Genomic DNA, 13,972 nt, shown 5'->3' with positions numbered 1-13,972 from the left:
CCGGTCAGGAACACTTAATTCTTCCCAAAAGAAACATGTTAAAGTGCAATTAAGTGCTCAGGAAATATTTATAGTATGTTTAGACCTAAATAATAACTTATAGCTTTATCATCTCAGTTGTGCTACTGTTTTGAAACTTGATGATTTAACAAACACTAAATGAATAAAGCTTTTGCACCACAATGTAAGAGTATTTTATTTTCATTTTTATGATCGCAAGGGAACATACAGTATAAAACTAAGTGAAGAATTTCGGTACAAAAACCCTGAATTGCAAACTATCCAGTGATGACAAAGCTCCCAAATAAAACAAGAATAACGTGATCTTAAGACTTGTGATATCTGTCTGCTAAGATATGTAGCTCCCCGATTTACAGCTTCTGATGTGCTGTGGTTTACAGAAAAATATAAACCCAAATGATTTTGACACAACATAAATACACTCACCAGCAACTTTAATCTTTAGTGTTAGCTTGTTAGCAGCCATCGTGCTGGATTTATAGATGCAAAAGTGACGATATTCAGATAACAGATGAAGTCCTAAGTTTTAAGCTAGTGCTAGCAAGTTTGATTAGCAATCAATTACCAACCATAACAACCATCTGAAAGGTGGGACTTGAAAACTAAGTGATTTAGTATTTTTAAATGTCTCTTATCAAGTGACACGTTTTCGCTGTCAGCTACGACACTACATCCTCACAGGTTAGCGACACTGACATGGCATAGCAGAGCCTGACTTATCCTCCCATTTTTCTCGCTAATGGAAACAATAAGTTACAAAACAAACAGAATGCTGTAGTTTGTCATTTCCTTTGTAATTAAAGGAAAGTGTTTACTGAGCTAGCAGACAAAAGAGCCTTAAGCATCATTAAGTTGCCCCCTGCTGACTGTTAGAAAGAAAGCAAATTTAAGGTACTTCCATTATCTTTTTACTTTTCTGACCTAGAAATGTCCACCTTTTATATACAGTATTTCAGATTTACTGCACTTCTTTTAGAAATGCAATCATCAGATTGAGTGGGGGCAATCAGGTCCGTCAGCTAAACGCTACTTTTATTATCAAAAGTATATATATTATCAAAAGTGATATTGCATGTATACACTTATTAAAACTTGTATTAAATGGATAAACAGTTCTAGCAGATCTCAGACTAAATGAGTCCATTATGTTCATAATTTCTGTTTGTCATAGGTGTATTTTCCTTTCTTACGATGGGTCTTTTCGTTTTCACAGTCTAGTGTATACTATTAGTGTTAATTTCTGCAGAAAAAATAACTTTCTGAAAAAAATGACACGGAAAAAATCAAGGGCTTATACTGGAAATTATTTTTTAATCAAGAGGAAAAGACAAAAGTACAAAATAGATAATCTTTCTATACATACAAATGGTAGGAAATGTAAGAAAATAACATAAGTAAATAATAAAGAATAGTATGAAATAAAGATTTCAATGTCATGTTTAGAGATACAGAGTTACTGTACGTCCAGTTAGTTAAGAGTTACCAATACACATACTACTGAATGCATCAAGGCACATGTGCAACGTGTATTTTGGTCTTTGAGTTACTATTTACAGTGTCTTTCTTTAAGAAGAAGGTACAAATTACATAAGTAATAAAGGGAATTAAGAGCTGAGGCAATACTGGCCTCTACATAAGACCAAAAACACGAGTATAATACAAGAGAGGTCATTTACAGAATTACAGACAAGCAGTTTAACACTTGCAAATCCATGCACATTATGTACTAGTGTGCATGCAATAACAACACACTCTCTCTCTCTCATACACGCACACACGTCAGATAACGTTGACTTCATACTTTACTTTCTTTTAAGAAAGACGCAGCATCGCGTTTCAATGCTGCCACTTTGCTGTCGAGAATACTCTGGTACTCTACAAGAAAGACATACCAGCTGCATTTATCGGAGAACAACGATCCTCCGTGCAACATTTTCTCAATAATTCCTGTTGAGATACACGTGTACTGCAGCAACATTGGGATAATAAAAAAAATTTAAAAAAGGAAAAAAAAATACATTTTGGTGTCCACTGTAATTTTTGTTTAAGGTAAAAGCTCCGAGGCCTCCTGTCGGGCAGAGTGTACCCAGGGTCTGATTAAAACAAATGCTTAAAGTTTATTTTACCCGGATTTAAAAAAATGATTCTTTGTTATTTATAAACATCAAAATCATGGAATACAAAAAAATCTAATTGTGCTGCTCAATCAATCAAATCATGGATGTAAAAAAAACCAAAGAAAACTTTTAGACAAAGCTAAAGAGTGACTGCACTGATCAGTTAAGAATTCTAGTAGTTATTCGCTGTTAACAGAGGTCTGAACTTTACACTTTACCTTCAAAAGCTCAACTAAAAACATTAGTACTGGTCATCAAAATGTGAAACTGGTCAAACCTCATATGATGGGAAAAAAAAATACTTTAACAAACTAGATTTTGCTACAAAATAACCTAGAAGAAAAACGAAGAAATACAGTCTTGGACTTTGACTGTTTGGAATGCCGAGCCCTTTATATGCTTCCCAAAAAAACAAACGTCAAATGATTGACAACATGTCAATTAAATTACAAACATCAGCTTAGATGATGGACTGACGTGTTGTAGCGTTGTCTAGGCTGATTGCATGATAACAGTTTGAATGAAAAGATTCTCACAATGAAGTTCACTTCAACATAGCATTCATTTCCTTAATTAGGCTGTGATGGATTATAGATAATGACCTAAATATTCAACAAAATAAAAACAAAAACAAAAACAAGTCACTGTACTCATTAACCAAATCAAACAATTTACAAAAAGACTGCATATGTGATGTTCATCTAAATCCACAGGTTTAAACGTTGTTTTACAAAAGTCAAGTCGCTGCGGGAGCAGTATCCATACTGGTCCTTTGCAGTGCTTCAACACAGTCCCATCACCAAGTGCAGGCTGTTTTAAGGCAATTTTCTTTGGGTGATGTCCTTTAAGTGCATTAACAGTATTGCTACTACAATAGAACAATACAGTGGTCCTCAGTGGTGCCACGGTGGAATGAACACTCCTTTAGTCTCAAATATAAACAATAATACACAGTATTGAATACTAGTGGTACATCGATAGTTTGTCATTGCTGTGTGTGTGTGTGTGTGTGTGTAGGCTTTTAAATGCACATGAATGTAAGACACTGAACAGCAGTAAATAATAATTCTGCTTTGAAAATATTGCCTACTTTCAGATGAATTAAACTCTACAGTATTTCAGCCCAGACGTGTCCACAGTCAGTCAGAGAACATTTAAGACATCTCAGATGAAGAGTGGGAAAAAGATAGCAAACAACATTTCATCCAAATCTTCAAAAAACCTTTCAATTATCTACAGAGAGGAGAAGTTTGTTTTTTTCTTTCCCAGAGCTTTGGAATTTCTCATGGTTCACATTATGGAATGAACAGTGCAATAAAACAATGAAGAACTGCCCGTTCTTTCTTTGTTTTGTGTCTTTGTTTCCTCTTCTTTGCTTTGTCGTCTTCTTCTAGTGGTTAAATTGTAGGTAATGACATCATTATAGCAGACGCAGCAACTAGGTCTCTCTTTTTTTAAAATCTTGTTTCTTAATGATGGGGCCACTTCTTCATGGTGCTACGTTTGCATCGTGTCCATCAAGCATATACGCCTTTACCTGATGGTATACAGTAGTTTTGTTCTGCATTGTTTTTCATCCCACTCAGTTCGAGTCTGATATGAGAAGCAATGTGGCAGAAAGAATTTATGATCTGAAGTTTCCCTCTGATGTTGGTATTAAGGCAAAGGTAAGGCAACAAAAACAGCTGCTGGTGCTCAAAGAGGAATCAGAGCTCAAGTCCACTTCTGATTTTTGGTCTGATCCTCAAAGGTTTGTGGTAACAGGGCTGTGGCCCTGACAATACGCACACACACACGGTCCAATGTCAGTAAGAAGACATGAGAAGACTATTGAAATCAACTTGTATTGCTCTTTGGTGAGGTTTCAGAAGGTTACTCAGCTGCTGGCTTCAGCTGAGTGGTTGAGGTGCTCAAAACGGCGGGTCTGTAGAGGTTCAGCATTGTGTCTCAGTTGGCCTGCGTATGTGTGAAGAAGGTCGGGGCTCAGTGGCTTTGAAAATATGTGTCCCCTTCATGTTCATATGACAACACGGGAGATCTGAGGCTTCTGAACGTTCTGCGAGGTGATTGGTTGGGTTTTCCTACATGGAGTCGCTGTCATGTTCCATTGGCTCATCAGGGAGGCTGGAGGGAAGTGTGAAAAGCACATGTGAGCAGAGACCTGGGAGAGTTTGCATCAATATAAAGGAAGGAAGTGGGATTTTTGACTGTGTGTGTTTGTATCCATGCACTGTACCTCTTGCTTGAAAGAACTCCAACAGAGAGCGAGGCCAAAGCCTTGACAGCATCCGTTTCCTCACAGTCTCTGCTCTGAGCAGCCATGTATGACAGACCCACTGATCCACTGTAGGCCTTCACACTCTGCCAGTACTGACCTGCAAACACACAAGACGTAACAAAAATGTCAAGCGAATTTCAACGTTGTAGTTTTGACATCATATCCACTGGTTAAGTGTTGATTACAACTGAAATAAAAATGCAGAGAAGAGGATGAAACATAAGCGCTGCTCACTTTGTATCTGTATGACAGTTTGTAGGGAGCGGACTGCGTTAGCGTTGGGCTTCTGGAGGAGGACATCTTCCGGCAGCGGTTCCTACAGGACAAACACACAACAAAACACCATCTTTAGAACCAAAATGGCTACGACAGTATCATTTAATTTCTACAAATTGAAAAGACATTATTTATTTTTCATTTGAAGCTTACACATGCACAAACTGGTTAAACAGAGAATGTTTCATTAGCCTGCCTGTTTTGCAAGACCTTTAAAAATAGTCTTAACATCCTGACAATAAACCAGAATTCAACTGACCCTGGAAAGAATTTCAGCACTGATCATCTGCTGGTAAAGTAGGACTGTGATCAATTCTGTCAAAACTTGGCACTATGTTTATTGAAATGGAAGCACCACTTCAGTGAGCACATTGTGGTAGCTGATCCATGATGTGACGAGTGACACTTGTACAAAATGAAAGAATAACGAACTCCGAGATACACTGTCCCTACCAAGTCCCTCTAACTGTAGTAAAAAATGGGACACTGTGCTCCAGCTAACTGTAAAAAAACCCCCCAAAAAACAAACAAACACTAGTAAAGAACTCCATTAGTCATACCTGTATGCCCAAGAGTGAACTGACACAGGCTTCAGATGCGTCACAGATTGCTGTGAGGTCGTGACCTCCCTCAAGGGCCAAAACCAGACGGCCTCCTGCTAGAGACATCAGCTGACGGGTCAGGAAACCAAAACCTGCGGCGAACACAAACACGCACACAGAGTTGTTAACATTAAATGACAACAAAGATTAGCAGGTGAACTGTTGCAATTTCCAATAGTCTCCAAAAACAAATGCATATTTTCATCCGTAGATCCTCCCACAGCAACATACCAATTACTAATTACTGTAATTATGGTAATATCAGCAGTGAAGCAAGACACAGTAGAAGGAACTTGAATCCTGCTCTTTTGTTCATGCTAAACATGAGCTTCAAGAAACTCAAATATCTTGAGACACTCAGGGTCTTAACAGAAAGTTTCACTGTCTCCTGCTACAAATAAGACAAAAGTTAAGGCCAAGTGCAGTCTGCGGTGGGAAACTGTTCTTACATTTGGCCGAGACCTTGTAGCCTCCTAGAGGAGCGGGGTTTCCCTCGGCGGCGTCAAACCCGGCTGACACCAGAACTACATCCGGAGAGAACTCCTGAGCGATCGGCATCACCACAGACCTGTATGAACACACAGAGTTCATAATGACTTCAAGGGACTGGGAAGGGATGGTTGTAGGGGACTCTGCTGGTTTCCAATACAGTCTTCAAAGGAGTGTGTAATTTTACTCAAATATCTTGTGTGTTTTGTACTTTTGTGTCATTTTCCTGGCTGTAACATGCGCCTACAGTTGTTAGAAACACATTGCTGTCGAGGAATAGGACAATAGATTCTGATGTGCACATTTGAGCCTTAATTATAAAGTTCAACAGGAAACTGAGTCACTGATTGATTTGAAAAATCAACACCATTGACAAAATTAACACAAAATGAACGTGAAAAACAAAACAAAAAAAACGATATATTGACATCACCACTGAAACATCGTGGGGGAAGTTAAGTTGCACTAACAGGACACAAAGTGATGAAAAGCAAAGAAGAACCAGCTGTAGTCTCCATCTCTGTTGATTCAATGTTTAAATAAACTGCTGACAGAAGCACTTCGGTGTGGATTCATTTCATTAGGGTGCTTATGAAGACCGGCCCTAGCATTCAGTGAAATATAGCCGTTTTCAAACACAACTGGGCATGTCCAAACTGGACACAAGACAAATATTTACCATTAAATCTAAAGAAGTCATTAACATGACAAGTGAAACGACGTACTGGCTGATCCCAGACTCAGCAGCCCGAGCACAGCTGACAAAGAACTATTGTTTCCTCTGTGGGAGAAGCTGCAGAGCTCGAGGAACACAAGCCAGCTCAACAAAGTCATATTGTTGTTTTGTCAGCTCTTATACTCGCTAACTTCTTTGTGGATTTCCAATAGATGAAATTGTCCTTAATGCTCTTGTTGTTAGGGAAGAAAGTAGTACTGTCCGGAGACGGGGAGAAGCTCGACTCGATGCTGTCGGCGAGAAGTTCAAAGCTGCAGCGTGCGAGTCTGTTTCCCATTAGAGGCTTGTCACTCTCCTCACGTCATTGACAACACAGGGAAAAAGAGGAAAAACAGTCCATCTGGGATCCATTTACCTTCATTATTCTGCCTGGGGACTTTGGAGACCTCCCCTCCTTCCCCCTTCAAGCACACGCACACACAGACACAGAGGCGCACATATCCAAATGCATACTGCTGACATGACTGCGTGCAGATGGACAACATGAGCTCATAGAGAGAAATAAGGTCGCCGAGATAAAACAAACACATTCCAAAATGAGCGTGCACGTGCAAACACGCACGTGCACTGATGCAAACGCACATCAGCGGTGCTTTGATTCGTCCAAAAATTGTAATTCATAAAGCAGGCCTCAGCTTTATCACACCGATGCAGATATGAATCAAAAGCGTGCGCACACTCCTCACTCATCCCCACACGCCTGACCGCAAAACCCAACCCCACCTCCCCTGTAGAGCCATTAAAGCTGCCACGGTCCCCCCAGAGAGAGAGATTGCAGACAAACTAATGGAAAGATGGAAGAAAGGAGGGGAGGGCAGGATTGGGGAGAGGAGGGGACGGTTATTAAAGATCAATCAAGGGAGGACAGGAAGAGGGCGAGAATGTGTGCTGGGTGGTGGTGGGTGAGGGTTGGGGTGATGGAAAACTTAAGGGTGGGGAGGGTGAGTGAGGGATAAGGTGAAAATACAACAAAGCTCCCCCTCTGCAGCTAAGCGCTTGCAAACTTAACTCATAAAATGGATTCTATTAAACAGCGCCGGCACTTTGTGTTTTTCCACAAACCCTTCGATGCTTTCAAAAAAAACTTTATTAATTACAAAGCGCATTCATAGCGCTTTAAATGCTGGGTGGCTGAGTGGTGAGGGAGTTGGGGTTTTTAAAAAGTTTTTCAGGCAAAGCACCTCCCCATTAGGGCTTAAACAGGGATTATGTTGACCTACAGGCTAACCATAATAGAATTATAAACATTTGCTTTCAAAATAGCTAAAAAAATACTTCCAGCTAATCCTCATCAGGAAATCCAGCACAGTTATTTATTTATTCTGAACACTGTCAGAAAAATGAGCTCACGGCTACATTTAAGACGTGCAGGCTGATTCGATTAGCCTGACGTTCTAAATAAAGATCTACTTTTTTCACAATAAGAATAATTCAAATATGTAGTAAATCTACAGTGGTGTTGAATGGGTGGGTCTCAAAATCGGTGCACCATACTTCACTGCACGTGGAAGAAATGTGAGTTTCTGAAGTTTTGCAACTTATATACGAAAAGCTCACATATTAGCATCAGTATTATTTTGAATAACTGAGAAGGCAATTATCTGAGAAAGCTTTGATGTCGTGATCTTTTGTCCTCATGGGGCTCCAGGCAGAGTGAAAAACAGAAAATTACTTAGAAGTTCTATTAGGTCCAGATCTGTGTTATGTACTAAAGATGATACTCTGAAGCAATTTCACTGTGTCCACTGCAGATGAGTCAGCGCGCTCCTCTCAAGTAAGATCTGATTACTTTAGAGACCCTTTCAATTTAATTTTGTTAGTGATCATATTTTTTTAAAGAACTAAGTCTGTTTTAAATCTGAAAAAAAGAGATCAGTATTTTAATCATGTTACTCTAGAAGGTACAAACATCCCAGATAATCAAAAGCGTCCTGAATGTTAGGGACGGCATTAAAACACTGAAGTCAAGGGACCAAACCTCAATACAAATGATCAGAAAATAGATCCACCGGCTTTAAAGGGAACAAAATTTCAAACTGAACTTACAGTAATGTTTCTCTTCACACTCGACACAGAAGTATTTTTGTCACCATATGCCCTTGGAATATAAGACATGCTCTGACTATCAATGTGCGGATAAACCCAAAAATCCAAATAAAACTAAGAGCCAGTCCTAAAACAAGCACTTTTAGAAATGCTCTAGAACTAAAGGAGCACTGCATAAATAAAACTCACACAGAGTGAGCTTGTGTATTATGGGGAGTAAACAGTCAGAACTAAATATTTTGGCAGATCACTGTTGAAGGCGCACGGCTATTTTGTCATTTCCTGAGTTTCCGGATTATGACCGATCCACCTGATACGTACTTGAATATGTTTGATCTTACGTGTTTGGGTTTAAACATTTGTGGACATGCATATATGCAGAGTTCCCCCACTTATGTCTTTGAGCTCACCACTGTGCCTCTTTTCCAGTAACCACATGGTTGCCAGTGTTTCCTTGGGGCTTGGAAGCACCAGACAACCAAAGAGCCCACAAGACTGAAACTTTATTGGTGCTAAACTCCCACCGATGACAATTATCCAACCCACCAGCAGGAAGTAACTGTTTGCAATCTGTCAAACACAAGACCTGGAGACCATTTACTGTAAACCATCTGAAGTTATTGGAAACAGGGAGGGCTAGACACATGCTCTCCAAATGACAAGGATTATTAATTACGCAAGAAGTACGTCAGAGGTAGCGGGGAGCTGAGTCTCTGATCGACTTCAGTGTTTCAGTTGTGGCTCAGTTTAGAGGAAATGGGAGAAATCTACTGATTACACTTGTGCTAAATGACACTGTCCTTATCAATCAAAACTACTGTCATACAGGAAAAGAGAAAATACCTATAAATGTTCATTCTTTCTACACTTTGATATATTTCCAGTCTCCATGAAAAAGCTAACGAATAAAGAACTCTGTGTAATAAAGCATGGCGAATGCAGATATTTCCATGGATGGCGCAAGAGGCCAATGGAAAGTAATGATGTGAATCATGTATCTTATTCAACAAGGCAACCTTCATTCAACCCAACTGAACATTTAAGAGAAATATTTCAGGGAGGTTTCCATCACTATATTTTAATTTGTCACCCATTTAGCTGCACTGTGCTGTAAACGCAGCCAGAGTTGGCTCTACCTGAAGGCAGCGAGGTATTCAGCATCTCCCATGGGTGGGTCCAGTCCTCCTGTCCACGCCACATTCACATTAAAGCCCTCACCAGCTCCAGATCCAACCTAAACGCCAAATAACAAAGACAATTGATGTCATTCTTCTCTGATAGCATTACTCTCTCAAAAGGGAAGCAAACAGTCCTGGATGTCACCTACCTCAGCGGGAGACCCACTGCCGGGGAAGAAGTTTCCGTCGTCATAACGATGAAGTGAGATGTAGAGAACACTGGGGTCGTTGTAAAATACTTCCTCCGTGCCATTACCATGGTGAACGTCCTAGCCACGGCGATGAGGAGAGATTACTTTAGCACAATAGTTGCCACAGTCATGTTCTAAGGGGATGGGTATCACACAGTAAAATGAGGCCACAGTTAACAGGAAGTCTTACCCAGTCGACAATGAGGATCTTGCTGACGCTGAGCTTGTGTTGGAGCTGTTTAGCAGCTATAGCTACAGAATTGAAGTAACAGAAACCCCTGAAAGACAGAGACAGAGCCAATGTTTAAAGACAAAGAATATAAAGACTTTAATCTTTAACTGACAAAAAAGTAAAGGTAATTGGTTAATGAAAAGACCTGTGTGATTTTGACTTTTGCCATTTCCTTATTCTTGGTTTCAGAGACATGCAAGGTGTTCAGTACTAATACAAATGTTTAAAAGAAGGTATCCGACTGGTCTCCAAATCATTCTGAACCATGAAAATTGTCCCTAGCATACAATCAGACAAACTATATTTACTCTTTAACAGGGTAAAGAGTCCTGCAAAAGTTATTGATGCACAAATATTGCTTAAAAAATTAAATTAAAAAAAAGAAAAGAACATCGTGTAAACAAACCCCCACCACAAAAATATTATATTCTGTCAGTTTTTTTCCTCTTTCACAATCATCCACAGAGGACGTGCTGACAGCGCAGTAAGAACAGGAAAACCAACTATGACTCACACACAAACACACACTTACATGGGATTGGAGGGGTCTGCATGATGCCCTGGTGGTCTGACAACAGCAAAGCCATTCTGCAAAGAAGAGATAGATGCCACTAATTAGCATTGTGACATGGTAAACTTTAACAGAGCTGTTCAGAACCTACGATCTTTGGCACACAAGACTAAAGACTCACGCGTGCCCAAAAAGGTACAATGCTACTGTCAAAAACCCTGCTAGGCTCAAGCTAACTGATAGAGGTCACGTAAGGAAGGATGGTTTACATCAGTGCTCTTTGCATTTATAGGAGTGAAGTAGCTTTCTGATCTCTTAATAGATCATTTTTAATCCCAACAAATGTTATAATTTTGGCAGTTTGTACTATTTAAGTGTAACATCTAGCTTTGTTAGCTAGCTCTACTATACCAGTGTAATACACTGATGCGGTATATTAGAACATAAGCACAGGTGCAGGCATAAGAACAACATTATTATATTAATACTAATTATGTGTGTAAAGCGCATGCATAATATGCACTGAATGTAGCATGCACAGTTTATGGAGCTGAACGCCAGGATGCTGCTTTACTGTTTTTAACACTGTACTTGACCTGCTCGTTTCACACATTTGTTTCATGCTCGTTTGGTTGGGTTTTTAACAAAAAACCTTTTAGGTCAACCTGCTATTTCATCTTTTTTTATTAAACCAATCATGTTTTTACAACAAAAAAAGTCTTTCATCCCAAATTTTGAGTGCAACGAGGAAAAGAAAGACAATTAAGGCCATAATATAACAGAAAAGCCCTTTTTTGAAACCCATCACCTTTGAAGTGGCTTCTGCTGAGAAACGCTTCTCTGCTCAGTTCTAGTCTACTAGTTTACTCGTAGAAACAAAGCACCGCCATGGTGGATATAACCTCCTCGAAAACAAGTTAGTTTCTCTAATTTGTTTTGGCCCACAGCTCAGAGCCTGAGGAGCATTAAATAAGTCATAAATACACTTACTGTACTACATGTTTTTAAAATACTGTTTCTCAGAAGGTGCTGTGCAGTTTTTGGTGAAGCAGTTGTTCAACTTACTGACATCATGACAGCTACACATTACATCATATTATAGCTGCTTAGAAACGTCAACTTTATTGATCGTTACCACCGACAGCTAACGTTGAATGCCAACTTTAAACTCGGTCCATTCAGTAGCTCAGTGGTTCCAAATAAAGTGCTTTACTGCAATTGCCGCAGGTGACTACATGTCGGAAACTACTAGTTTCCGACATGTAGTTTTGCAAACAAAACTACATGTCTGAAACTAGCCTGTCCATCTGTGGTCTGTCTCTGTCACACAGCGTTAGATGACTGCAGAGTTTTGAGTCTCACCTTTAGTTCTCCTTTGGCCACTCTGAACGCCAGCTCCACGACACTTCCTGCTGCCAGACGTGACGCCGTGGAGGTGTGCGACTCATTCCAAATGGTGTCATTATCAACCTGCCGATCCAAAAATACAAATGATCAGTATGCATTGAAGGAAGCATTAAAAACTACACAGTTTATGTCGCTGCTGCTGAAATAATCTCATTTTTTAAAACAGAATCTCCTGCACTAATGTGACTCGAGAGTAAACATGTCACTTTTCTCTCCCATGTTAACACAGATCTATATTTACAAGTCATTTTTCTTTCCATTGGCTTTTTTCTCTCTCCTCTGTTTGTTCGCAACCTGGCATAACTGCATTTGGCTCAGACGATGAAATCTAAGGCATTCCTTTCATCCCGGGTCCTGGACATGTTGTTCTCATTAGTCTGAGTTGTCATGGTTCGACTTGGACTGTCAGGCAAATGTTAGCGCAGGGCTGAGCCAGGTCTCTTTTCCACTCTAATATATTCTCTTTATTTCTGTCTGTTTTGTAATATTCGTGTCTTTGCTGCTTTTCTTTGAAACAGTGTTGACTTTCATTATTTCAGCGATTGTGGCATTTTCTACGGCATTCATTAAGTCTTGGTGTGTATTGTTGGTTTTTCTTACCCCTACACCGCCGCATGGTAACATCACAAACATCCTTTGAGACAGGATCCCTGAAAATCAAAGAGAAATATACATTTTTATTGTGCATTCATACATTTATTAGAAGTAATTGTTTTGTTTTTTAAGCTTGTATAATCCTTTTATGTCATGAGGAATCAGGCATATTGTGATTAAGCTATCATAATGCCATAAATGTCATTTTTGTGTATAAGACAGCATACACAAATACACGCTTCCAAAACACATTTATTTCATATAAATATTTAAAGAGAAGTGCAGAGTGTTTGTCTCCCCCATCTGGCAGTGAGAATAACTGCAGAACTGAAAACTTGTTTTTGATGATAAACTGTTTTTGTCCCTGCCATTAGATTTTTAACAGTTTAATCCCTCAAAAGACTTATACATGCCTGATCTTCATTTAATATTCTTAATTTCTTTAAAATCTTTCCACCATTTTTCCACTGCTGATGCCTCCAAGCAGCTCCTAACAAACTCTGTCTTCACTGCTATTGTTGATCATCTCTCTTCAGCTCTGTCAAACCAGCCTTTACTGGTTTGAATAAAATTAATCCATTTTGTCATCACTCGATTTAAAACCCAAGTACGCTGCCAAATACAGAGAGATCTGACTGGTTCTGATAGGCATAATCAGCACTGCATGAACTCATTTGGCAGGGATTGAATTCAAAGGACGTTTTGTGGATAAAAGTATAATTTCTTTCACTCTAAAACCCTTGAAATTACTCTTTGATGATTCTAAACACAATCAATATGAGGTGAAGCGTACCAGCCAGTTTGCGGTTATCCAGTTTGAGCCTGTTGAGCGGGTTGGTGCCATATAGCAACACGTGACGCTCCGTGTGGACGGACTGCAGCTCCTCCAGAGTGGCTTTACGGCCGCGGATACTCTGCAAGACGAGCATAACATGCATAAAATGATGATACATTCGAAATCAATATCTTATTAATAACAATAATGATACCTGACTAACCATATCCTGTGTGTGTGTGTGTGTGTGTGTGTGTGTGTGTGTGTGTGTGTGTGTGTGTGTGTGTGTGTGTGTGTGTGTGTGTGTGTGTGTGTGTGTCCGTCCGTCCGTCCGTCCGTCCTGTGTCATACCTCGCACTGTCCCTTCAGGCCTCTCTCCTGTAGTCGGGACCAGATGCTCTGTATCCTCCCAGCATGCTCTGGGTGACTGCTGTTATCTCCACAGGTACACTGGTGTTTCAGCATTTGAGAGTCATAGACGAGGCCTGTGTACAAAAAAAGGATTAATAACAACATGTT

General features: G+C 39.7%; 1 protein-coding gene across 2 annotated transcripts in view; it reads right to left on the bottom strand.

Moving 5' to 3' along the window:
* Positions 1 to 1,316: 1,316 nt before the first annotated feature.
* Positions 1,317 to 13,972, bottom strand: part of hdac7a (histone deacetylase 7a) — a 58,215-nt gene continuing 45,559 nt past the window's right edge. For both annotated transcript variants that reach the window (XM_080899286.1, XM_080899287.1), the window contains exons 14-26: positions 13,805 to 13,938; positions 13,472 to 13,592; positions 12,685 to 12,734; positions 12,040 to 12,147; positions 10,699 to 10,754; positions 10,125 to 10,212; positions 9,893 to 10,012; positions 9,702 to 9,799; positions 5,744 to 5,862; positions 5,253 to 5,386; positions 4,651 to 4,732; positions 4,375 to 4,513; positions 1,317 to 4,262 (exon numbers count right to left, since the gene is read on the bottom strand). In XM_080899286.1, coding sequence (XP_080755412.1) covers positions 4,220 to 4,262; positions 4,375 to 4,513; positions 4,651 to 4,732; positions 5,253 to 5,386; positions 5,744 to 5,862; positions 9,702 to 9,799; positions 9,893 to 10,012; positions 10,125 to 10,212; positions 10,699 to 10,754; positions 12,040 to 12,147; positions 12,685 to 12,734; positions 13,472 to 13,592; positions 13,805 to 13,938 — 1,292 coding nt within the window. In that variant the 3' untranslated portion in view covers positions 1,317 to 4,219. The remainder of the gene's footprint in view (positions 4,263 to 4,374; positions 4,514 to 4,650; positions 4,733 to 5,252; positions 5,387 to 5,743; positions 5,863 to 9,701; positions 9,800 to 9,892; positions 10,013 to 10,124; positions 10,213 to 10,698; positions 10,755 to 12,039; positions 12,148 to 12,684; positions 12,735 to 13,471; positions 13,593 to 13,804; positions 13,939 to 13,972) is intronic.

This window comes from Rhamphochromis sp. 'chilingali' (genome assembly GCF_963969265.1).
Source record: "Rhamphochromis sp. 'chilingali' genome assembly, chromosome: 12".
Taxonomy (NCBI): Eukaryota; Metazoa; Chordata; class Actinopteri; order Cichliformes; family Cichlidae; genus Rhamphochromis; species Rhamphochromis sp. 'chilingali'.
Note: the sequence above shows the minus strand (reverse complement) of the source record. Positions and strands in the feature narration are given on the sequence as shown.